Source organism: Ammospiza nelsoni, chromosome 3 (assembly GCF_027579445.1).
Source record: "Ammospiza nelsoni isolate bAmmNel1 chromosome 3, bAmmNel1.pri, whole genome shotgun sequence".
NCBI classification, from domain to species: domain Eukaryota; kingdom Metazoa; phylum Chordata; class Aves; order Passeriformes; family Passerellidae; genus Ammospiza; species Ammospiza nelsoni.
The window spans coordinates 23,190,988-23,216,055 of NC_080635.1; the positions used below are offsets into that span (position 1 = coordinate 23,190,988).

Here is a 25,068-nt window from a genome sequence, read left to right on the forward strand (position 1 = left end):
AGCCCGCCAAGCGCGCCGCGCGCCCTCATTGGCCAGCGGAGAGGGCTCAGCGCCGCGCCCGCCTCCTCTGATTGGGCGGTGCTAAGGAGTGGGCGGGGCCTCCAGGCCGCGCCCGCCGGTGGTTCCCGCGGCCGCGCCGGGCGGGCGGGGTCAGGCGCGCGGCTGCGCATGCGCGCGGCCAGCGGCAGCAATGGCGGCCAGTGGCAAGTCCTTCCTGGCGGACGCGGGCTATGGCGAGCAGGAGCTGGACGCCAACTCCGCCCTCATGGAACTGGACAAAGGTGAGCCCGCGCGGGCCTGGGCAGCGGGGCCGGGGTGGGGGCTTCGCTCGGTACCGCTTTACCTAGGGAGGACGGGGGGCGGAGGAAGAACCCGGGGCCGGTGGAGGTGCCTGCGGTAATTCTGCTGTCTCCGTTAGGCCTCAGGTCCGGCAAGCTCGGGGAGCAGTGCGAAGCCGTCGTTCGTTTTCCGAGGCTCTTCCAGAAATACCCGTTCCCCATTCTCATCAACTCGGCGTTCCTAAAGCTGGCCGATGTTTTCAGAGTGGGGTGAGTGCCTGAGTGCTGCCCGTCTGCTCCTGTCTGTTCCAGTCTGATCCGTGGGAACGCGCCGTGCCTTGGAGTGTCCTGCAGTGGAGGCTGGCGGGTCTTGCTCGCCTGCCAACACCCCTGCGGTACCCCGTCTGTTGTGGCTGGGCTTCATTGGAACTTGTTTTCCACTTCTTCAGTGGGCGTGAGTGGCTGTGAGTGGTAACGACACAGTTCCGTTCCTGGTTTGGGGATTCTCTCCCTGACTGGTTTAAGTCCACTGGTGTAAGTTTTGCTCTATAAGCACATCCAAATCATAACTCATAAATGGATGGATGATCACATGTGCAAATCTAATCTCTAGTGTGAAAAGTGCATATTATGTGGCTCTCTGCAGATATTTACTATATGTATTTTGATGTATTGATTAGTAGTGCTGTATTAACATTTTAATAATATGATGAATGTAGGCTTGTAGTTAAAAAGGTAACTTTTGTAGTTAAAATAAGAACTATGTAAGTGGGGTTTTTTTTAAGAAAGGAATGAGGCATTCACACCAGATAGCAGCCACAGGACATCTAAATCTTTCAGAGAAAAATAATTTATTGCCCCATTATCAGAAGAAACAAACTTCTTCTCGCCTCAAAGGTGCTGTCAGGATTCAGAGGAAGAAGTTGACACTGACCAGACAAAATCCTGTGTTTGAATGGAATTTATGCATCATGTATGAAGTGTATGAAGGCTATTGCTTTTAAGGGTTAATTCTCTGTAAACGTGGTGCCCTTTTTCGGGCTCGTGCCGCCCAGAAGAAGGTACCCGAACATCCGTAACTCTTTGTCTCTATTGTCTCATATTGTCCTAATTCAGTTTGTCCAACTTATTATTACTCTAATTGTATTACTATTTTTATAACCATTTTATTACTATTAAACTTTTAAAATTTTAAAAACAAGTGACTGGCATTTTTCACATCTAATAAAACTTAAAGCTTTTCTAAGTGCCTGCTGTCTAAGTGATGTATCTATAATGGAATCAAAGCCGCTTCTTAAAAGCTTACAAAGGTGTATGCTATTGTTGTGGAATCTTCACTCTTGTCTTCAGGAAGGAAAATAAATTTGCTCAGCACTTGACAGTGGTAATTAAGACTTCTCTGTCTTAGTCTTGAATGTGTTTTTCCAGCAGATTTGGATCCCTATGTGTGCACAAAACAGGCATTTGCTTACACCCCTCCTCACTGGTGTCAGCAGGTTCATTTCCCTGGAATTGGGCTCTGGTTTGACACTATCTGAACTGGAAAATAAAGCAATAGTATGTTAACAGTCTCTATTTTACTGTATCAGTCTACTCAAATGTTTCTAAAGCATAGCTATCTCCTTGTTTTAATTTGCTCCCAAACGCTGTAGTTAAGTAATTTTGTATTTAAAGTGCTTGAATTTTTGTTACAAAATAGCCTGACAAAGAAATGTTTGTATTTTCTAACAGGAACAACTTCCTGAGGCTGTGTGTGCTGAAAGTTACTCAGCAGAGTGAGAAGCACTTGGAGAAGATCCTGAATGTGGATGAATTTGTCAAGAGAGTTTTCTCAGTGATCCATAGCAATGATCCGGTTGCTCGGGCCATTACACTCCGGTGAGTGTGGCAGGAGGGATCCTCATTTCCTTCAGATCTGGGAATGGTTCTGATTTACTGCCAACCTGTAGGTAACTATCAATGTGCTTGTCTGGAATAACAAGACCAAGTGCAAGGTGCTGCATCTGGGCCAGGGCAACGCCTGGTGTCACTCCAGGCTGGGGATGAGCAGGTTGAGAGCAGCTCTGCAGTGAGAGACTTGGGGTGCTGGTGGATGAAAAGCTGGACATGGCCCAGCAATGTTCACTGGCAGCCCAGAGAGCCAAATGTGCTTTGGGCTACATCAAAAGGAGCCTGGGCAGCAGGCCAAGGAAGGGGATTCTGCCCCTCTGCTCCCCTCTGGTGAGACCCTCCTGCAGTGCTGTGCCCAGCTCTGGGGTCCCCAGCACAGGAAGGACAGGGACCTGTTGGAGAGACTCCAGAGGAGGCAGCTGAGATTCGAGGGATGGAGCACCTCTCCTGTGAGGGAATGCTGAGAGAATTGGGATTGTTCAGCCTGGAGAAGAGAAGGCTTTGGGGTGCTCTGATTGTGGCCTTCCAGTACCTGAAGGGAGACTACAAGAATGATGGAGAGAGACTTTTTACAAGAGTTTGTAGTGACAGGACATGGGGGAATGGATTCAAACTAAAAGAGAGTAGGTTTAGATAAGATATTGGGAAAAAATTCTGTATTGTGTGTGTGGTGAAACACTGGAACAGGTTGCCCAGAGAAGTTACGGATGCCTCATCCATGAAAGTGTTCAAGGCCAGGTTGGATGGGGCTTTGAGCAACCTGGTGAAGCAGAAGGTGTCCCTGTCTATGGCCAGAGGTTTGGAACTGGATGATCTTTAGGGTCCCTTCCAACTCAGGCCATTCTGTGATTCTGTGAGTGAAATACAAGAGGCTTTTTATCATTCCTCACAGAGTTAAAAGCAGAGACATCTGTCTTTGAAAAGCATGAATGATAAGGATTAGTGATAGCAAGAACAAGGTTATTAACCACTTATGATGGGGAGAATTTTGTGGGTGGTCCCAGGCAACACAGAATTTGCAGTGTTGAAATTTTGTGTACACCAGAGAAGAAAACTGAATCTGTAGTGTGCATAACCCAGACAGTAGCTATATGCAATATATCACATCTTGCCTAGAATATTTTTAGGCCAAGTGAAAGTGCTCCCTTTTGTGTCAAAATAGTTTTTGTTAACTTGAAACCAAAAGTAGTTGATATCTGATCAATAACTTCCAAGGAAATGCTGTTATATTACTGATTGCTTTGAACTTCTTGGAATCAAGTGGGAAAACAAAATTAATCTGTCGTCCATGCCACCGTCCTGCTGGTTTGGTGTCTGTGTCTCTCATGCTATCCAACATGATCCTCTTAACTGCATCTTCCAGCCCCTGTGCAGGTGAATTCAAATGTGAAGAGAGCACTTCTCTTTCTCTTTTTATATTCTTTTTGTACCTCCATCTGGATCTGTTATTGATTTCACTACTGGGAGATGGGAGGCATTACCAGGGCTTTGGTTTATTAGGTCATGTGTCCACTTCTTTTTTCTTTGAATATTTCATTTGAGATTATGCTTTCATGCCCTGGTGTCTCAGAAATCTGTAAATAAAATATGTCTGCATGTTTTTTTGTAGTCTCTGTTCAGTGCTCCAATATAAGATTGCAGTTGTTGACTGGCATTGAGGTTATCTTCACAGGCTGCTACAAAGTCCCAGGAGTCCTCTCAGTTTGCATAAGTACTTTAATTACTAAATTCACAGGATACATCAAATAAAATATTAAAATAGCTGTTGGTTGAACAGTTTCAATTTAAAATCTTCTGTTGATTTTTTTTGTCATACTTGAATAGTGTCAATAAGGAAGAACGTGTTGAAAGAAAGAGCAGCTTAAACAAAACTTTGTCTGTGGAATTTTATTTCTAGATAACTGTGTAAATATTTGCACAGAGCTGTAGCTAAAATTAGCATAAGTATAAATCCTACATTTATTCTTCTTTTAACTGGATTATGCTAAATATGCCTGAAAGGCATCTTTGAAATATTTCTGGCAAAGTATAGGCTACTTTTTTAGCAGTTACACAAAATGTGATGCTACTTTTTTCACTAATAACCTTAACTAAGATCAGTGAAAGATGTTGGAAATAAATCATGCCATAGTGAACTTTGAATTTTTAAAGAATTTTGGTAAGTTTCTCACTGTATCAATTTCAAGCTAAAAGGTATCAAAATGTAATTTTTATCGAACCACCAGCACAACCTACACTACAAAATCTGTTACATTTAACTGCATGCTTAATTTCAGCATTTGCTTGTTTCTGTAATAGCCGTGAAAGAGCACGTATTTATATAAACATAGCCTTTTAACCAGTCTTTTTTACATTTTTATTTGGTTTCATCATTTCTTCATGCTCACTGTTTGTCCTGATTTTGCTGTGATTTATTTCTGCAGGATGTTGGGCAGCATGGCATCTATCATTCCAGAAAGGAAGAATGCCCATCACAGTATTCGCCAGAGTTTGGATTCCCATGACAATGTGGAGGTTGAAGCTGCTATATTTGCTGCTGCCAACTTCTCTGCACAATCTAAGTAAGAATTATTTTTTTCACTTTTTCACATTACAGAGAATGGAAACTCCATTAACACTGACATTCACAAACCTTTCTATTTTGTGTTGTGCTGTCCTTTATAGCAAACAATTATATGCAATAACGATGTAAGGAAATCTGAATACAAGCTGAGCTGATTTTTTTTTTTCTGAAATGGAAAGCTCATAACTATGAGAACTGGAATAGCAGCTTTAATCATGAATTATTTGACAGAAATTATATTAGTAGAATGTAGTGCTGCTTGTCAGTTTTTGAAAGCTTTCATTTTTTCATTTGGTTGTGCCTGTGTGCAGTGGTTCTGAAAATACTTAGGTTTTGGCAGGCACTCTTCTGTGTAACTTTTAATTCTTAAAACACAGTGTTTGGTAGTTCAGTTGATTTTTTTTTCTATTTTTAATGACTTAATTTTTTATCTTTCATTTCACCTGATACTTTCTTTTCTCCACAGGGATTTTGCTGTCGGAATATGTAACAAAATCAGCGAGATGATTCAAGGTACATGTGTATGTTGAGTGATAAAGAGGAAAAGCTTTAATTTCTCTGAAAATTCTTTATTATTCATATTTACATATTAGATATCAGAATGCTGTTGCCCTTAGATGACTGCAGTTTTTAAATTAGCTGACCAATAATCTGTCTGGTTATCTTAAATCCTCCTAAAATTTAAGTTTTTGAAGCACCTGTTTGGTACAGAATAAAAGCCCATCTATAGTGTGATGAGCATAGACTCTCATAGGTTGCTTCAGATGAGTTAATTTGTGTGTTACCTGCAGGGAAGCAAGAAGCAGCTTTCTCAAACAGCCATGAAAGTGCTTGATAGTGCTGTCATTTCACACCTAGCTAGAACATGAGTTATTTGAAGCCACTGCAGGTGTTTGCACAATCTCCTTTCAGCAGTGGTAGCAATCCAGACATACTCTGTGCCTCAGAGCTGCCAAAAAAGCCAACCCAAGGACTAACTCTGGCTGTGTTTCTTTCCTTACTGCAGGTTTGGCCACACCTGTGGACCTAAAGCTGAAGTTGATCCCTATTCTGCAACACATGCACCACGATGCCAGCCTGGCCTCCAGCTCCAGGCAGCTGCTGCAGCAGCTGGTGACATCCTACCCCTCCACCAAGATGGTCATTGTCACCCTGCACACCTTCACTCTGCTTGCTGCTTCTTCTTTGGTTGACATTCCCAAGCAGGTAACTCTTCCTAAGGCATGCCTTCTGTTGAAGTACAAAGTACATTTCAAAAGCCCTCAGGTTGTGCCTGCTGATCAAAGCAAACAGTGATGCCTGGGCTGGGTTGGTTGCTCCTGTGTGCTGTCAAGGAAGAATGCCCTAAAAACTGCTGCTACTTTCATGTTTTTTACCTTTTCTGGTTCCATTTCCAGGTGACTGTATCAAACACGCTACTCCTTTTTTACATGTCTTTTACTAAATCAGGGATTCAAATCACAAGAATAGACCAGCATACAGGAAAAGAAATATCCTGATTTTTTTCAGAAAAGAGTTCAACTGGCCTGTGGAAGCCAGGCTTTACTTTGCACTTCTGTATATTGTCTTGGGTTGTGGGTGTGCCTTTTGCCTTCCTTTCATGGAAGCACATGAATATTTCATGCATTTAAATTGTATTTCTTGGAGAATTTTGAGGAATTTCAAACAGTTCCTTAAATTCAGGACTATAAACCAAGTAATGGGAAAGCAGTGATGGAAAAATGCAATGCTTTTTATATTCTGATAATGAGCTTTGTGGATGTGATTTATAGAGCAGGTCTGAACACAGAGTCACTTGAGACTCATCCAGCTAATCATTATAAAGGAGTCATGAAAATCTGTTTGCTTTCTTTCATCCCTGTACAGCCATGCAAGGCTGGTGTCTGTTAGATAATGGCATTGATCTGTCTGAAACTCTCTGCTGTGGCTCACTTCTGTATTTCAGATGATGCTTCTGATGGTGCTGAACCTAAGTCTGCTGAAACAACATGAGAACACTTAATGTGCTGCTTTTATTTTTTTTTTTTTTTAATGGCAGTAAACATGGAGATTTAGGCTGTATTTCTGCAGCACAACAGCCAATACTGCATAAAACTGATGGAGACTAAAAACCATGGCTGGCATGTTCATACTTTCTCAAGTTAGTTTTGGCTCTGTGTGCTCAACATTTCTTCCTGAGTGCTTTAGAAAATACTTCCTTCTAGTAGCATCACTTTTAAACAATGAATTTATTTTCTTGCAGATTCAACTTTTGTTGCAGTACTTGAAAAATGACCCCAGGAAGGCTGTGAAGAGGCTTGCAATCCAGGATCTGAGGTTGTTGGCCAACAAGACACCACATACATGGAGCAGAGAAAATATTCAGGTCTATTAAATATTCATGTTTTTTAAGCCAAAGTTTATTATGAAGCTTCCCAAGGAGTTGTAGAATTCTCCCCGGAGGAACGATTTGGGAGGTTAAGGAAGGAGTAACATGCATCTCCATACCCTTAAGTTAGGTTACTCTGCCAAGCAGCCTAGCCAGGCATCAATGAGCAGCTCACAGAATGTCTTCAGCTGGATAAATTGACACTACCAAGGGAAGGCATGTGCCATGTAGGAAGCCTCTGTACCATGAGGAAGTAGCTTTTCCATCTGACAAACCCACTTCAGGTAACAGATGTGAGAGCTGAATGTTTTTACCACAGTGAGTACACACCAATGCTCTGGTGCAAAACAGCCTCTGGGATTTGTCAAAACATGTCATCCAGCAAGGGGTACTTAAAAGGACAAATGGGATTTTTGTTTCATTTCTTAGAATTAATGGGGTTTTTGCAATAGTAGCCTTGTGACTCCTGTTGTAGCAGTGAGAAGGTGTTTATAGTGCACCTGTGCTATTTGGGGAAATTTGTGTTATGTTGTAGATGTTACTGCTGCCTTCTTTCAATCACAGTTGCATATGAATTTTTTCTCCTTCCCCTTTTTCTGGTAGAAAAGAAATGGAAAATAACTTCAGTTTAGATTAATGGGAAAGTAAATATTTCAAGAAATTAATGGCAGAGGGTCACAGCTCTACTTTTTCCTGGGTCATTTTTTCTGTGTTTTTGTTACTCTTGGAAGCTACTTGAATCCTGTCTTGTTGGAGCATAAGGCATCTGGGAGAAAAAACGATGCAGGTTTTTGTTAACGATCATGTGAGAAATAAAGCAGGTTCTGCTCTGTCCCCAGTTCCTAGAGATGATGGTTTGGAGTGTGCAGAGCTTTTTGCTTTAGTGAACTGCTTTTTTCTTCATAATGGATTAACTCCAGAAATTTATTTCCTTTTAGGAATTTTAAGGAATTGTGGATTTTTTTTTGTGAAGAAAGTACTACTCTATCCCATATTTCAGTAGTAGTTATGTCAGTACAAGTGAGAGGCATTGATAACGTGGCTTTCATTGTCATGTAGTGTGTTGAAGCAGAGTGGGTGTCCTGATGGTTGAAATGCATAGGGAAAAGTTCCACTGATGTCAGAACTAAACCAGTGGCTAGGTGAAAACAAAGCTAATTGTCTGAAGCTTGCAGAAATAGAGTTTTTCTGACTTCTGAAATAACAAGTTGACAATTTTGTTGGGAAGTTGTTCTCCCAACAATTGGAGATAATATAAACAAAGTACCATGCTTATACAACAAGGACTGGAACAGCCTCTCCTTTTCTCATGGCAAGGCCTGCCTCTTGTACCTTTTTACCAACAAACATTGGTTAGTTTCTTCAGCATTTTAAGTCTGTCCTGAGTAGGTCAGGTGGGAAGTTTGGTGTTTGCACTGTGGAGGCTTCACTGATTTCTGGACATCAGCCTCAGAAGCTGTTGCTGCCTGGAGCAGTCCATCCTGCTGACTCTGTGTCCTGGCAGTGTTCAGTCACTGTTTCAGATATGCCCTGAGAGCTGATCTGAGAGCACTGGAGTAAAGCATCAGTGTCTTGGGAAACATCAAGACTCATTTTCTACCCCAGTCATTAGATCCTCTCTGTCTGTTGATGCCATTCTAGTCAGTGGATTAGAAAAATACTAATTGGTACAAATCACAGATATGTTTAGAATTTAACCCTTACACAATACATATACCTGATAAGAACACTGTGGGGTTTTTTTTTTAATGTTCTATGGAACTAATTGTGTTCTTTTTCTTTATTACATTACTGGCTCTTTGGTATTCAGTTTTGACACACTCTAAAGCAGAATATAGTTATATTTTCTATTTATGTCTCATACTACTGTCCCTTCTGTTGACTAAGAAAGCATCCAAAACCAGTGAATAACTAAATTGTGAGCAATGTTAGCATAAGGAATTGAGAACAATGTGCATTTGCAGAGTTATTCAAACCAAATTGTGATAAGACCTGTGATAAAAATCTGGCAAAAGGCACAAAAGTAGGATATGAGTTCTACTACAAATGAGTTAAAACATAAAATACACTTTAATTTATTTATCAAGAATCTTAAACTCCTGTTGGACACCGATGCTGCTAAAGGAAATTACACTTGAAACCTTGCTCTTCAGAGATGTGCATTTATATAAAACCTTGCACATTGTTACAATGCAAGATAATCAGCATGCCTGAAACTGTCTTAAAATCTTTTATAGTATTGGATCAATGAGACCAGATAATATTTTTGCCACTGATTTTTAATTAATGAATGGCTTATAATTGATGTTTTCTAGCATATGGGACCCATTGTCACTTTTCTACAAGCCACATCCTCAGTCCTCTAAACCAGATGCTTGGGGACTTGGCTTTTGATTTTAGTACAGTATTTTCTGTGGAAAAATCTTGATGCTTAAACCTTCCCAGAGAAATGCTACTAAATTTTTCATACAGGTAGCTCATGCTACTTCTTACCTCTGTATTTTTTTCCTGCTGATTTTTAGGCACTCTGTGAATCTGCTCTAAACACTCCTTATGACAGCTTGAAAATGGGCATGTTATCTGTTCTTTCCACGTTATCAGGGACCATTGCCATTAAACAGTACTTCAGCAGTGCTCCAGGTAAGAAAACTGGATGAGATGGTTACCTTTGGCATTCTAATGGATTTGTTTTCTGCTGCTGATCAGTTTCATCTCAGCACTTTGTGGCATTTTCTAAAACTATTTTTGAACTTCAGAAGCTGATCAGTTTCATCTCAGCACTTTGTGGCATTTTCTAAAACTATTTTTGAACTTCAGAAGCCTGAGAGTCAGACTGTGTTCATCATGTATGTAAGCTGAAAATGGGACACTGTATAGTCATGAATGATGATGGTTTTGTTGTGTTTTGTGGGTGCCGTGGTATATTAAAAGGGTTTTTGCCTTTGGGTCTTCAAGTTTTCTTCATTTTATGAAGGAGCATATTGCCTCTCAGATGGCTGACCTGCATTCTGCTTAAGGTGCTTTGAAACCATGGATTTGCCTAATTTTTGAGTAGCAGGGAGGCTTCATGGTGTGAGAGTGGACTGTCATATTATTCTTCCACCCTTGTGGGCTTGACAGTAGTACCAGGTGTCACCAAAATATTGTGACAATATTCTGGAGAAATTTTAGAAAAAGTAGACATTTAAAAGTGATTCAAGGTATCTTGTTCTCAAAATTATGATCTCACTCTTCTTGAAAGCCAGACTGCCCAAATGAGTGCTATGAGCTCAAATACATGGGCTGCAGCAGTGGAAAAAAAATAGTACATCCTCTTCAGTCATTCTGGCATGGCTTAATAATTAATAGGCTCACCAGCTTTTTTTAATCAGACATAATATTTCTTAAGGCAGTATTTCTCTGAGTCCTGAAACAGAACATTTGGAGCTAAAGGTTGATTTCTTACGTGTCTAACTTGTGTAGTGCTCAAGAATGAGAGAGTCTCTGGATTTTTCTGAAGAGAGAGCAATATTTTCATCCTATTGTTTAAACATAAGAAAAAACCCTAAATCAATATAATGGTTTTGCAGAAATGTACTTAAAGTTCTGTGGTATATTTATGGACTGCAGTTTCATGTTCTATTTGCCTTGCTTTTATTTAGGAGCAGCAGCTACAACTGCCAGGTCATTTGATTTGGTAAAACTAGCACAGGAGTGCTGTTACCATAATAACCGTGGCATTGCAGCCCATGGAGTGAGAATTCTGACCAATATTTCAGCCTCTTGCCAGGAGAAAGGTAAGGGAAAGCAGGGGCAGTGCAGTGGCTCTGTTTGCAGCCAGGCTTATGCTCTTAGCACAGATTAACTCGTCCTGTCTGTGAACCTGGCTGTAAGTCTGTCTGATCCCTCAGGCTGGTTAGGGAGAATGGGGACTGTCATCTAGTATGGCCTTATGAATGGTTGGGAAGGTTCCATCTTTGTCTCATTTAGAGAAAATTACTGCCCACAATAGAACTGGTGCTAAATGAATGCTTGTTTTACCTTTGCTATAAGATTAGTGAATTGTTGGTCAACCTTTGAAAGCCCTTTGCACAGAGCCTGTTGCAAAATAATAACAGGGCATTTAGAAGTCTTAGTCCCAGGATTTATGCATGCTTTGCAAGTGTCAGTGGGGCTGCTGAATAGTTACCCAAGACATGGAATGGCAGAATTGTTTCTCATCAGAGTAAGGCAAAGCTGAAGTGTTAGGAAGATTCTTAATTGTCATGACTGCAACAGCAGTGCAAGCATTACACCAGCTATGGTCAGAAAACTAACTCTTTTTCCTTTTGTAGATCTTCTGCCTTTGGAGCAAGACGCAGTTTTTGGCTTAGAAGCTCTACTTGTTCTCTGTAGTCAAGATGACAGCCCAGGAGCTCAGGCAACCTTAAAGGTGACATTACTGTTGTCTTCCCCTTCACAGCTGTAAGTTATAATAACAGCTTGTGTGACAGAGAGGCTGGTGTGCACCAGATCCTTTCTGGTGGAAGCACAACAGACTGGAGGGAAAAGATGATTTTTCTGGCTTGCCCATAATCAGAGTTCAGAGCAGTAGAGAAACTGAGCATAGCCATAGTACAACTCCTCTCAGCTCTGGGATAAGAGGATTGTTGCAGGTGGCAGGGAGCATTCCTCTCAGACGAACAGCTGTAATAAAACATGAACATTGGATTGAGGTGTCTCTGGAGGACAAAGAGAATCTTGGAGACAACTTGCTTTTTGGAGATGGAGATGCATTTTTATAAATGATTATTATTTTCCCACTTCAGAAACCATCAGTAATTTTTCTAGTTATTTACCTTACAGGCTAGTGGCGTGAGAGACTATTAATGTTTCTTGAATTTGTGATGTGTTTTAGTGCTGCTAGCTCGGGGACAAAGACTTGGAAAAATCTTTTGTAGAGTACATAGTTGTGAAAATACCAGATGAGTGTTTGTGCAGTCCTGCTTGCAGCCAAGTAGCTGTGCCAGGCTTTGTTGCTTTGAGGCCATTGTGGTGATGTTCCTGTGGGCTGTGTGAGTTGCAGATCACGCTGACCTGCATGGTGAAGCTGGTGAAGTGCCGCCCCCACCTGAGCCAGTCCGTGGTGGAATCCCTGCTGGCACAGCTGCACAGTGCCCAGGACAATGCCAGGATCCTCATGTGCCACTGCCTGGCAGCCATTGCCATGCAGCTGCCTGTCCTGGCAGATGGCATGCTGGGAGACCTCATGGACCTCTATAAATTAATTGGACAATCTGCCACAGATAAAAAGCAGGAACTCTTGGTAAGACCTCCCTTGATGGATAAAGTCTGTATTAACAATTGGGGATGGACTGTATTTTAAAAGGCAGCTAAGGTGTTTGTTATGTGTCCAGGTTGATGTGCCAGTCTGTAGCCACTGGTTTCGATTTTCTTTCAACTTCTGACTCTTTATGTCAGTGTTGAGTGTAGAAATATCTCCTAGATGGAGCTGTGCTATGCAGTGTATTCCATTAGATTTTCCAGCAGATGGCACTGCTTAGGCAAACCTGGCTATTGAAATTATTGGGGTGTCTCTAAAGTAGTGTTTAAAGGCCAAATGGCAGCTAGCTCCATTTATATAGGGTGCTCTGAGGCAAATGACTTAATATACTGTAAGAGAGAAAAATGCTTTCATCACATATATTTGGAAAATAATTTGAATTTTAAAAAAGAAATTACAAGATTTCTGTTAATTTACTTGGAGCATTTGAAATATTTCAGCTAAAAGGCAGAGTTGAGATTCTTTAAATGAAAGTTGCTTTTATCGACAAGAAATACTTGGATTGCTGTAACTATTCAAAAGATAAATGACTGAGAAGTTTTGCAGTTAAAAAAAATATATATGTCATCTTCTATGTAGTTTTGAGCCCAAAATAAAACAGAAATGGCTTTTTTTTCTTCTTTTCTTTAGTTACTGAATTATAACTTTCTTTCTCACTCCTCCACTCTCTACTAGGTTTCTCTTGCCACAGTGATATTTGTTTCCAGTCAGAAAGCTTTGTCCACAGAAATCAAAACTGTTATCAAACAGCAGCTTGAGAATGCCTCCAATGGATGGACAGCCTACAGGATAGCCAGGCAAGCTTCCAGGATGGTAAGTGAAAATACCTGCAGAAAAATGGTTTCTGTGATTGAAGGAATTGCCAGAGAATTCTTTAAATTGGATAAGGGAATAAAGAAAGTTGTAGGACTTGGGAGAAAGAAGTGAATGGGGGAAAAAGAAATAAAAACCACTTTGCCTCTTAATTCTCTGGAATGCAGATTCAGATATATATCATTTGGGACATTCATCCCATCAAATTTTTTTTTACTTACCCTTTTGAAGTATTTGAGAAGGAAGTAAGTGATGTCCTGGCGCTTTCTTGAGCACGTGCTTAATCTGTATTGTCTGACTGCTCTTCAGAATGTGCAGGTCATCCTGATGTATGGGTTCTCTTTCTTCAGTGTGAAGAAAGGAAGAGAAATATACTGTTTCCCTTGTCCCTTAAGTAAATTCACAGTTGGAGTTAGAATTACACAGAAATACTAGTATGAGATGCTGAGGTAAATTTCCATGGTTTTTTCTCATCTTATTGAATTATCTTGTGTAAATAAATACTGTACTTTTTTACAGGCTGGTATTTTTATAAAGTAAGCACTCATGCTTTTATTTATTATTAGCATTGCCACAATCAAATAATTGGAAAAAGTTTCAGAATTTCTGTTTGAAAGCTGGAGATGTTCCTGTTTTCTTCCTTGTGTAAGATCTGTAGAAATCCCCAGCCTTCTTTCACGTCCCCTTTCAGAATCATTCTTGTCATTACAGGGCAACCACGACATGGCCAGAGAGCTGTACCAGAGCCTGCTGACCCAGGTGGCCTCAGAGCACTTCTACTTCTGGCTAAACAGCCTGAAGGAGTTCTCCCAGGCCGAGCAGTGCCTGGCAGGGCTGCAGGAGGAGAGCTCCAGCTCCGCGCTCTCCTGCATCGCCGAGGCCCTCAAGTCCTACCACAAAGGGATCGCCTCGCTCACGGTCAGCACACACCTCTGCTGATGCTTCTGCTGCTGCAGTGTGCCTCCTTGGGTTCTGTTGTGGCTCTCTGAAAAGTTCTTCATTATCTCTGGCATCTGCCAGACTCTGGTTCTCCTCTGCAGGTATCACACACTGCATCTTGAGAGAACACATCTGTAACTCGGCCAAGTGCGATTAGCTAGATTTCTCTTTGCTTTTTCTTCTCCCTCCGCCCCTCATTTCCTGCCTTGATCAGATCAAATGAAATGTGAAAGATCTTGTTTAATTTAAGTTACAATACTTATAGTTTTCCACTCCTTGCTTTGGGTGAATAAAAGGTATTGTAATAGTCAAGCCTGAGAATTGGCCTGAATTGGCTGCTGTCTTCTTGAAATATAGAGAAGGATTCAATTGTCTTCCTCCCTCCTGCTGAGTTCATGTTGCCTTCTATTTGACAATGTGATCTCATGGAATCCTAAAAGCAATCTAGTAAGAAGAGGAAAGACAATTCAGTTTCATCAAATCCAACTGGTACCTGCTTTTATGCAAATACTTTCTGCTTCTCTGAAGTGGTAAAAATACCAAGAAGCTGTGTGATGTCTGTGAACGTAAACAAAAAAAAGCATTAATGATTAGGGACCTTCAGTTCCTGCTGTAAAGTTGCTTCTTAAGCAAAAATGTTCCAGCTTCACACAATGCTTTCTTTCATATTTTAGTTTCTATGAAGCAATCTTTACATACAGTTTCTGTATGCCTTTTCAGTGAAGCTGCATCGTTGCTTTAGTTTCTGGACAGTTAGGGTCATGAAAATTCAGACATTAGCATTTAATAAAGTTCAGATATTAGTATTTATTAATAAAATGTCCCTGAATAAGCTGCAATGACATAGTTTTCCACTTTTGTCCTCTGAAAGACCCATCAATCCTGAAGTGTTTGTCTTTAAGTGTTGGCTGAGTGAATCAGGCTTTTAATTCAACACTTCAAGATTTCTCTTACATCAAGAAGACATTGCAAGGAGGACCTCATCTAATTAGATGTTATTATTTAATACAGACAGGAAAATAACATACTTAAATAGGTCATACTGTGATCCAGTAATCTAATTACCCCTTCCATGGAGTTTGGGGCTTTTTTTCTATTGAAGGATTCCTGTCTTCATCTCTTCTGCTGACTTCAGTTCCCGTTGCACATAGTGCTTTTCTGGGCCCAGTGCCCTCCTTATGGGTGGTTGTGGTCCAGAGGAGTGAGTACAGGATTTGTAGGTTAGAGGGGAGGAAATTGGGTTTTACTGCTGGTTGTTGCTGACTTGTTGCATCACTCTGGACAATTTCCCAGCCATGCTTGAGTGTATCAGCTGTAAAAGGAGCCACTGACTGCTTGTCTACAGAACTCAGCTCCTCCAAGGGGAGCAAAGTGCCACAAAATGCATGTGACAGCCTTGCTGCTGTAGGCTTTTGGTCTCTTTCCTCTGACTGGAGCTCTCCTGTTGCTGCTGTTTGAGTGCAGAGCATGACTCAGCCCTGCTGGTACCACAGAGCAGTGGTGCATGTGATGAGCCTGGTGTAGCTGCTTTATTCTGTAGCTGGGAAACACTGTGTCAGTAAATCTCTTGCAGATGTTCAGCCAGCCCAGTTTACCAACTATGAAATGTTCAGACAGTGCCTTGTCGGAAAATTTCTCAATTCCTCCTTGATAAACATAAAACTCTGTCTTGCACTGCAGAGTGTTCTTTCATTGGAATTAATGCACTTGAGGGAAAAAGTCCCTCTGCTTTATGGATAAGAGCTTCTCCCTGTGGGAGAGCAGGGACTTGTCAGGGAGCACATTGAGCACAGTCCCCATCTGTCTTGCTGTGTGCTTGGTTGTACACTTAGCAAAGGTTTTGAATGGGTCCTGCTCTTTCTGGCACAGATCCTATGTCTCGTTGGATGCATTGGGCTTAGTTTTCCACTGCTGGTAATCTAAAGAAGATACAAAACTTGAACAAAGCACTTATACAGCCATTGGTTAAAAAGCACCAGTTCCAAATATGTCAAGTGGTGGTGTTTGAAGGACTTGGCTGAGCCAAAGAAATACTTCTGTCACTTTCAGAAAGAATTGTAACTCACTCACTGCCCATGGCAGATAAGGTGAATTGCAGTATTAATGAGACAGGCTTGTATTTCCATTTACAAGATTCAAGTCCAATTTGTGCTACTAAAAAGTCTGTATTTTCTGATATGAGTACTTTACTCTTTAAAAGCATGTAGTCTCTGTAGAGCAATTACAGTGCAGTATAGCCCTTTTCCAGAGAGGCTTTTCTGAAACCATCCTTGCAAAATAAAGTGAACAATTCCCATTCAAAAGGGGTTTTTTTTTGTGCCCTTGGAGAAGGAAAAGCAAAGTGATAGATAAGAGAGGCTTAATGGTTTAAATATGAAATAGTCGTACTTTTTCAGTTGAAATCTAGTTCAGTAGTTTAAAGTGGTTGCAGTGGCTGATACTTCCTCACTTTAGTCAGTAGTGGGCCAGTTCTCAGATGATGTGATGCTTTGTGTGAAGCCACTTAGCTGGTTTTCTGCCAGCAAAGAAATGGGTCTTAGTAAGGTTTTGGGGTAGATTATAACTTTTTGCTTTGAGAAGTGACCTGGTAAGGAATAAGAAGCAGTGGCAAAGACAGGCATGAGTCCAAGAGGAAGTACTGGTGCTTTGTTTTTGGAGAGGGCTTGTTCTTCTCAAAATCCAACAGTTTAAGAAAAATAAGTAGTGGGTTTTTGGCTTAACTAGTATCAAACCTCGAGTACTGCAGTTTACCCCCTCCTGGGTGTCCTAAGCTGTCATAGATGCTTCTACAAGTCAGATAAGCTTTTAGGGAGCAAAGCTTCATAGAACTGTATTTTCTGAACAATAGCAGCTTATCTACCCTCCTGGAATTCTGTTATTTACTGTTCTTAGTTACCACTAGACTGTGTCTCTTGCCTTCATCAAATGCAAGGTTCAGTGCCTTCATCATGTTTCACAGTTCCAAAAAGTCATCCTTTCCTTGTGCTGGGGGTAACTTGAGCCAATTCCTTCTCTTGTGGCTGATACAGAGAATCACTTTTTCAGTCCTTGTGTTTCTTGTCTGCCATCCAATTCAGTGTACTTCTTCTTGTGATAAAGACTATCTGGCCTGATGTCATTTGAAGCCTAATGGCTTGGCCTTGGAAAAAGGAAATATGTGCCCTAACAGTATTTATTTTAACTGCTTAAGTCATATTTGTTACAAGGGTGACATGCTTGGAATATGACTTAGCAATTATGTAACTTCTATGTCATTTATATTTAGTGTGATTGAAATTGAGCAAACTTGTTAAATGTAATTTTTAAAAAACCAGCTTTTAGAATTGAACTTGAGGGTTCAGTTTTTTCTGATGAGACTGTTCAGTGACACTGCAGTGTAATTTTATCATTTTTGCTTTTGACCCAGTTTGCCAACATTCCTATTACTGTGTTTCAGGCTGCTAGTACACCACTTAATCCTCTGAGCTTTCAGTGTGGATTTGTGAAACTCAGGATTGACCTTCTGCAAGCTTTTTCTCAACTTATTTGTACCTGCAACAGCCTAAAAACGAGTCCACCCCCAGCTATTGCCACAACCATTGCTATGACATCAGGAAATGATCTCCAGAGGTGTGGCCGCATCTCCAATCAGGCATGTGGTCCTATTCCACTCTTGTGCAGTTGTGTTTGTGACTCCGGTATGAATTCTGCTTCTCAGCAAACATTTTTGAGAAAAGAAATGAAAAGTAGTTGTGAAGTGGCTCTGAAAACACCTGCCTGTAGCAGGCTGTGTTTTGAAGGTGAATGTGCACATGTGTTTTCTCCCCCAGTCACACACACAGCTTCCAGGGATATGCATGTAGCAAGTGACTTGGTACACTCAAACTTGCAGCAAGGCTTTTCACACCTTGCTTTGAAACACCTCAGACACTCTGAGTACACTAAGGAAGAGTATTATGTATACCTGAGGATAATTCTGCAACTCCTTTTGCTGGGAGTTGGCAACTGCCTTGGTACTGTACAAAACTTGCCTTGTACCTCCTTGGAGCACCAAGGAGGTTTGCTTCTAAAGCCAGCCAGTGGGTGGTCACTGAAAGACAGAGCAGTTTGATTTACCAGTGGGGGATGGAGGTTTTTTCTTTTACTTTCTTTTTAACCCAAGGAGATTTTGTTGGTGCAGAAAAAATACCTGTTTAATGCATGGATAACAGTCTGCCACTTTGGTAATCATTATCAGAGTGAAGAAGCAGGAACTTCATAAACTTTTCTCCAATATGCCACCTTATTCCTTCAGTGTTGTATGTTACCGGGTAGTTTTCTGGATTTGTGGGGTTTTGTTTTGCTTTGTTTTGTGTTTTTGCCGAGTAACATTGTCTCTGCAGATGAAACACTCAATGGAGGAATTCCGAAACTTGGCTACACGATATGGAGATCTCTATCAGTCATCTTTTGATGCAGATTCAGCAACTCTAAGGAATGTAGAACTGTATCCTTTAAAAATACTAGGGTTTGTCCACTTTCCTTCTCATGTGCACAGCATAAAGCATAAGAATCCTCTTTTCTTTGAAGACTGCCACAAAGTAATTTTGAAAGTTAATAACGTAAAAATTGTCTGCCAATTGTTTAAAACCTGTTTGAAAATAAACATCGCCATATTATTGTTTGGAATTACTTGATAAACAAGTTATGACACAAAAATTGGAGCAGCTTATAACTTGGTATTTTCACAGTTCCTGCTCTCTGTTCACTAAATGAGTAATGACTGTAGGATTACTTCACAGAAGCAAGGAAAAGTGCCACCAAATACACTGCATTTCTTGCTTTAGGTGCCAACTTTGAAAGTCTTTTAATTCCTTAATATTAATATCAGACAACAGCAGAGCTGCCTGTTGATTTCACATGCAATAGAAGCTCTGATTCTGGACCCAGAATCTGCAAGGTAGGTTTGATAGTTAACTGCATACTCCTTTTCTGCTTGTTAATAAATCCTTGGAGCTTTAAACCTAGGAATTCAAGGAATGTTCAGAAAGTTTCTCAGTAGATATTCCTAATTGTATTCTGAGCAGGCTTGAGGATCTTTTGCTGCTGTGCTGTACCTGGCATATGTACCTGGAACTCCCTTGGGTTCTGCATTTCATACTGATTTTGTTCTTGAGAGCACTATACTGGAGTTATCTTAAATATAGACTTGAATTTCTAATCTCTCCTTTAGCCACTTGTGTCAGTTTGTGTTGTTGTGTGTTAGATCCCGTGCCTGTTGCTTGCACTTGTAAGTGTACCTTAGCTTCCTTCAAAGTTGTGAAAACACATGCAATAAGATAGTTCAAATTTTTAATGTAAAGCCATCATCTCTGGCTCTTTTTCTAACAATGAACTTAAATCCACTAGAAAAAAATGTTGAAGTACTGATGAATTGAATCACTGTTTTAAAACTTCCAGGCTGAGATTAAATGGATAAAATCTCTAAATCTCTCAGTGATTTTATAGCTGGTAATAAAAGTGAACATCCCAAGTGACTGTAGTACTCATTAAGAATTAAGCATTGCTTAGAAGGTGTATTAGTCAATGAGATGAAATTCTATTCAAACAGGAGATTATAAACCTGGAGATTTATTTTTAATTCTGACTAGCTTTCTTGCTTTGTGTTGTGAGATTTTCATGGCTGTTACAAACACTGCAGGGTTAAAAAAGCCAGGGGAAGTAAGTATGCTGAGTCTGTTAGACCTGTCACTGCTTCAGCTGAGAGGGTGGGGACAAGAAGTGGTGAATAAATGGTAGGTAACAAAGATTTAAATGTAAAGGGCAAGTGTTTTAGTGGAAAAAAAATAAAGTAAAAGTAAACAGTCTGAAAGACATTTCTTAATGGATTTCATGTTGTAATGTCTTGTCACATCTGTTTGGTAGTGTGCCTTCCAGGTTATGATGAGTAAAGTAAGTTAGACATAATGAAAAGATGAAAAGTTTCTTTTTTTTTTTTTCTTTTTTTTTTCTTTTTTTTTTTTTTTCAGTTTCCAGGAATATAGCTCAAATGGAACAGCTCATGTTGAAAGTGAATATGAAAGAAGAATGATGTCTGTATTTAATCATGTGCTAGAGGAAGTGGAATCCCTCAACAGGAAGTATGCTCCTGTGTCTTACTTGGCAAGTAACAGTTTTAAATGTATATTGTCTAGAGAAAAGGGGCCAAAACCCCAGAGCTCCATGTATCTGTGGTTGGCAAGAAACTGGGAAGCATTCTCAGTTGATTAACATTACTGACTCAAATGGTCTCTACAGAGACACACTTGTTTAACAATACTTCAAAAATCATTTTGCTAAAACATTTGTAGCCTTGCTGGTCTGCTGAAAAGTAATATTTTTAACGTTTCCATCCTAAGAGCACAGCAGGTGCTGATAAGGTCACTGCAAGAGCTGTCAGACCCCTCAGCACACTCACATGCAAACCCTGCAGCCCATTCTCCTTGTTCATATTCTTGCTATGAAGGAATTGTCCCCCTGCCCAGAGCAGCCTGGCTTTGCTCCCTGAGCTGCTGGTGGTGAGCCCTGTGCTTTGGGAGTGTTGTGTTTCTCTTATCAGTGCAGGGCATCAGGGAGCACAGAGTGAGTGTGCTGGTGCAAACAGTGAGCTGATAACACTCTCCTTACAGGGCTGGTGCCTTTGGCTCTTGCTGCTCTTGAGCATCCTGAAGCTGAAGTGCATGTTAGTGAGAGAAAGGTGGTTTGGCATGGTTGGCATCTGTTTGCCTGGTTTCTAAATCCAACAGTCCTCACCAATTCCAAATAGAACAGAGGAGTAAATCATGTAAACCACAGCAAAGGTAAAGCCTGTACACTTAGCTGTGGCTGGCTGCACACCAGGGCAGCTTGGTGACTCCAGTGGCACTGCTTGTGTTCATCTGAGCCAGAGGCATGAAGCAGCAGGGAAAGGAAGAGCAGACAAGAGCCTTAAAACTTAATTATTGCATGAAGTTGTGATAGATGCCAGGCTTTTTGCTTGGAGGGGAGTTGTTTTTTGAGAGTTTGTGTGTAGGAGTGTTTCAAGCAGATTCCTGCTCTGTGAACTCTAACACTAGGACTGGAAAGATCTGTATTTTTCTTTTGTTTGACCTCCTTGTTTTTTTCCATAGCAAATTGCCTCCTTCAATAAGGGGCAGAACATAAACAGAGAGGCTGAATATAGTCATTGTAATCTTAGTGGCTATAATTCTATGACTGTATTAATATATTTTTGGACTTAAAATGGAAATTCCTGCTGTTTCAGTAGCTCAGGTACATGTATTTCTCCTGTGTCATGAATGATATTTTTTCTCAGTTATTTTGGCTCTTGTTTCTTGCAGCACACAGCTTGTTTGTGCAATGCTGTCATTGCCTTGTTGAAGGTGCCCCTTTCATTTCAAAGGTACTTTTTCCAAAAGCTGCAGTCTACAAGTATTAAGGTAAGTATTGCTCAAATATGGCTTCAAATTTTAGAAAGTCTTTACTTCATGAGAAAAGCCCTACTGAAGGCACAAAGTTTAAGGATTTTTAGTGAAGATACATAACTGCAAATGGCATTTGGGTTAATGTGTTAGGAGTAACTTGAATAGCATGTGTGCATGGTTGTTCAGAACCACTAGACTGTCACTTAGGCAAGTAGGATTCAGTTCTTTGATTGCAAAGTCTTAAAAGTAAAATGTACCTGGATTTTTCGTTGATTCTGAGTCTGCAAAGCTAAATAATTCTAGTCTGGAATGGCAGCTTTTATAGATTTGTATTTGGTTTTTTTCCTTTCCCTTTAAAAAGCAATGTTCACTATCTTAGAAGAAAATTGCCCTATATATCAGCTCACTAACTAAGAATGACTAAATATGACTAAGGTCATGGGTTTTCTTTTTTTTGTTTTACTCAAGTGCTCCTTTTTTCTGGGAAAAGTGAAAGCCTTAAGTTTTTAATATTTACTCTTACTGCATTTTGCTTCTTTGTTCAGCTTAATATACCTATGGAAGATTTTTTCCACATATTTTGAAGAAATAAATGAAACTGATAATATCTGGTATTGCTGATGATGTTTATTAAATAATATAGTCATGAGTCTCTGATAATGTCTGTGTTTCCATTTGCTGATTTTCCTACCCAACCTCTCTTGGAAATGTTTCTATAAGAAGGTGTCCGGTTTCATCCTTGAATTTTGTTTGCTTTTCTGGAGGTTTATAATTACATTTTGCTCTGTTTATTGTGTTCCAGCTTGCTCTGTCCCCATCTCCAAGGAACCCAGCAGAGCCTATAGCAGTACAGAACAACCAGCAGCTGGCCCTCAAGGTGGAGGGAGTGGTTCAGCACGGATCCAAACCAGGCCTTTTCCGTAAAATCCAGTCTGTCTGTCTCAATGTCTCTTCAGTGCTGCAGAGCAAATCTGGACAGGACTATAAGGTGTGGATAGAACAGAGCCAGGAGGAGCGTTAAGCTGGGTAGCAGAATTCCCAGGATGAGAGGAATGGGGGTGTTTCTGTAATCCTTTCACTCCTGCCAGTTGACTTCCAAGCTCTGGCCAGAGCCAAGCATAACTTCTGGAGGGGATCTGGGATTTTTAAGTCTGCAAGATGTCAATACCTTTTTGTAACAGCTCTTCTTCCAAACAAAGAGGCTTTGTGATGTTCAGAACAAGTCATTAGGAATCTGCCTGAGATGAGGAAAATAGCCTAGTTATATATCATATAAAACACCACAGGGCAAAACAAGCAAACCAGGAGTATATTACTCTCTGCCACAGAGTCACTAGAATAGTCAATTTATGGTTCTTTTATTTTGTTTGTGGAAATCATGAGGACAGGCTGTCCAGAACAAATAGCATCTGAGGAGACACATATTAAACTTAAGTCAACAGTTTTATCAAAGGCTGCATGCCTGAGGTTTAGGTTCTGCTAGCATGTGATATTTAGTGAAAGGCCTGTTTTGGTGGGTTGTGGGGTCAGCTTTTTGTTTGTTTTGTTCTTTGGGGTTTTTTGAGGGAGAATAGGAGAAAGTCAATGACTTGTAAAAGAACAGGGCTAGGAAGTGTGTGACGTTTGACTCACATTACTTTGTGGAAAAGTAGAACCTCAGGTGGAAGATGACTTGTTAGCTTGTCAAGCTGTCCCAAGTATGCACATGTATTGGTTTAGGAGAATTGCAAACAGATTTTTCCCTTTTTTTCTCCTCTCCCCTTCAAGTGGAGACCTGAAAACTTATTTTTGGCAGGTTTATGGTGTTCTAACCTTCCATCTGTGTTCTCAGATTCCTCTTGACAACATGACCAATGAAATGGAGCAGAGGGTGGAACCGCACAACGACTACTTCAGCACCCAGTTCCTGCTCAACTTTGTCATCCTTGGCACCCACAACATCACCGTGGAGTCCTCTGTGATAGACTCAAACGGCATTGTCTGGAAAACTGGGCCTAAAACAACGATTTTTGTCAAGTCTCTGGAGGATCCCTACTCGCAGCAGGTTCGCCTGCAGCAGCAGCAGCAGCAGGGCCCGGCCCCAGCGCAGCAGCAGCAGCAGAGAACGGCGTACTCGCGCTTCTGAGTGCACAGCCTGCTCTGCTGGGGCTGCAGCAGTCACCCCAGCCTGCTCTGCTGGGGCTGCAGCTCTTCTGGACACTTCTTTTTAAAGGTTTTTTTGAAGATTTTTTATTGCAGCCTTCTCCTAGAAAGTCTCAGATGCCAGTTTGTTGCTTCTTACATTATCTGGAGTAAATTCGAACTTGATTCAGCAGAGGCAGCTGTTCAAATCTGGAGTTGTGCTCTTACTATAAGAATGTCTACCTGATCTCTAACTTCTGTTTACAAACCTGTTCCAGCAGGCTCCACAAAGTGCAGTAGCAGGGGACACTAAACTTGTTGACTGGTACTTTCCATTATGTTTTTTGAAGCACATAGGTTCTAATGTCAGGCTTACAGGACATTGGGAATCACTTCACTTTGGCTGGTTATACAGAAATGAGTGTAATACCAAGTGTGTGTCTTTCAATGTGAAGCAATTGGCAGGAATGTCCAGAGATTCTTTTTCTGACATTTTAATAGCAAGTTCCAGTATTTGGGTGGTGTATGTATGTTATTAAAATTCTTCAGCACTACTTAATGCATGCAACTGGAAGAAAAAAATTGCAGTTCACTTGTGATACCCAGTCACTGCAGAGGGAGGAGACTGCTTGAGGGGTTGCTGTCTGCAAGAGGCAGAGTTTTACAGGTGGGAATAATCACTGTCTCTCAGATGATATGGAAGGTATTACCATGTTGTTTTTAAATCTTCATGCATCTGTATTTCTGAAACCTTTTCTTTTGTAGGGTTTTTTTATTTGCTCTTTTTAGAGGGAAATTAAAATGAATGACTGCTTGCAAGTAAACAGCTCTGTTTTTTAAAAGGAATCCTTTATACCAAAACTTTGTAGTCTTATGTGTTCTTTGACCAACTTGCAAAGCTTAATTGTTAATTTTACAAGAACTTGAAATAGAATTTTGCCAATTCTAGAAATTGATCCAGAATAATTTTGGAAATACACTGCTTCATACATCATTTTCACAGTTCCTTTGTGATATAAAAGGCTGAACTGTATCCAGACTCACAGGCAGTAGATCACATAACATGACCTTCACCTGGTCTGCATAAATAGTCTCTGCTTATCACTCTGTAGCAAAGCAGGACCCACTTGAGTGAGGAGGAGGAGGGTTGGCACTTCTTACATACTTCAGCTTGTTAATCCCTCTCTTGGAGCAGAAATTTTTGTTGTTTTCTCAGCAAAATCCCATGATCCTGTTATTTCTTCAATCTGATTTCATTCTAGAGCTGAATGGAGTTTACAGGTTTTGCTTGCTTCAAGTGCAGAGAATATGATAACGAATTGCTGTAAACTGAGGCTTCTTTGCATAGCAGGATGAAGAATTTTTTGCTGTGTTTTCCCATAGTACCTCTTGGC

At 40.7% G+C, this 25,068-nt stretch overlaps 1 protein-coding gene across 1 annotated transcript; it reads left to right on the forward strand.

Moving 5' to 3' along the window:
• The first annotated feature begins 190 nt into the window (after positions 1 to 190).
• On the forward strand, positions 191 to 24,535 carry INTS7 (integrator complex subunit 7). Its single transcript, XM_059469448.1, has 20 exons — positions 191 to 281; positions 419 to 548; positions 2,010 to 2,156; positions 4,592 to 4,729; positions 5,198 to 5,244; positions 5,738 to 5,937; positions 6,974 to 7,096; positions 9,622 to 9,739; positions 10,741 to 10,875; positions 11,413 to 11,510; positions 12,144 to 12,383; positions 13,077 to 13,214; positions 13,926 to 14,132; positions 17,590 to 17,784; positions 18,515 to 18,618; positions 19,003 to 19,071; positions 20,141 to 20,273; positions 21,470 to 21,568; positions 22,356 to 22,541; positions 23,385 to 24,535. The coding sequence occupies exons 1-20, from the start codon at positions 191 to 193 to the stop codon at positions 23,676 to 23,678; spliced, it is 2,892 nt and encodes a 963-aa protein (XP_059325431.1). The 3' UTR covers positions 23,679 to 24,535.
• Positions 24,536 to 25,068: the final 533 nt, after the last annotated feature.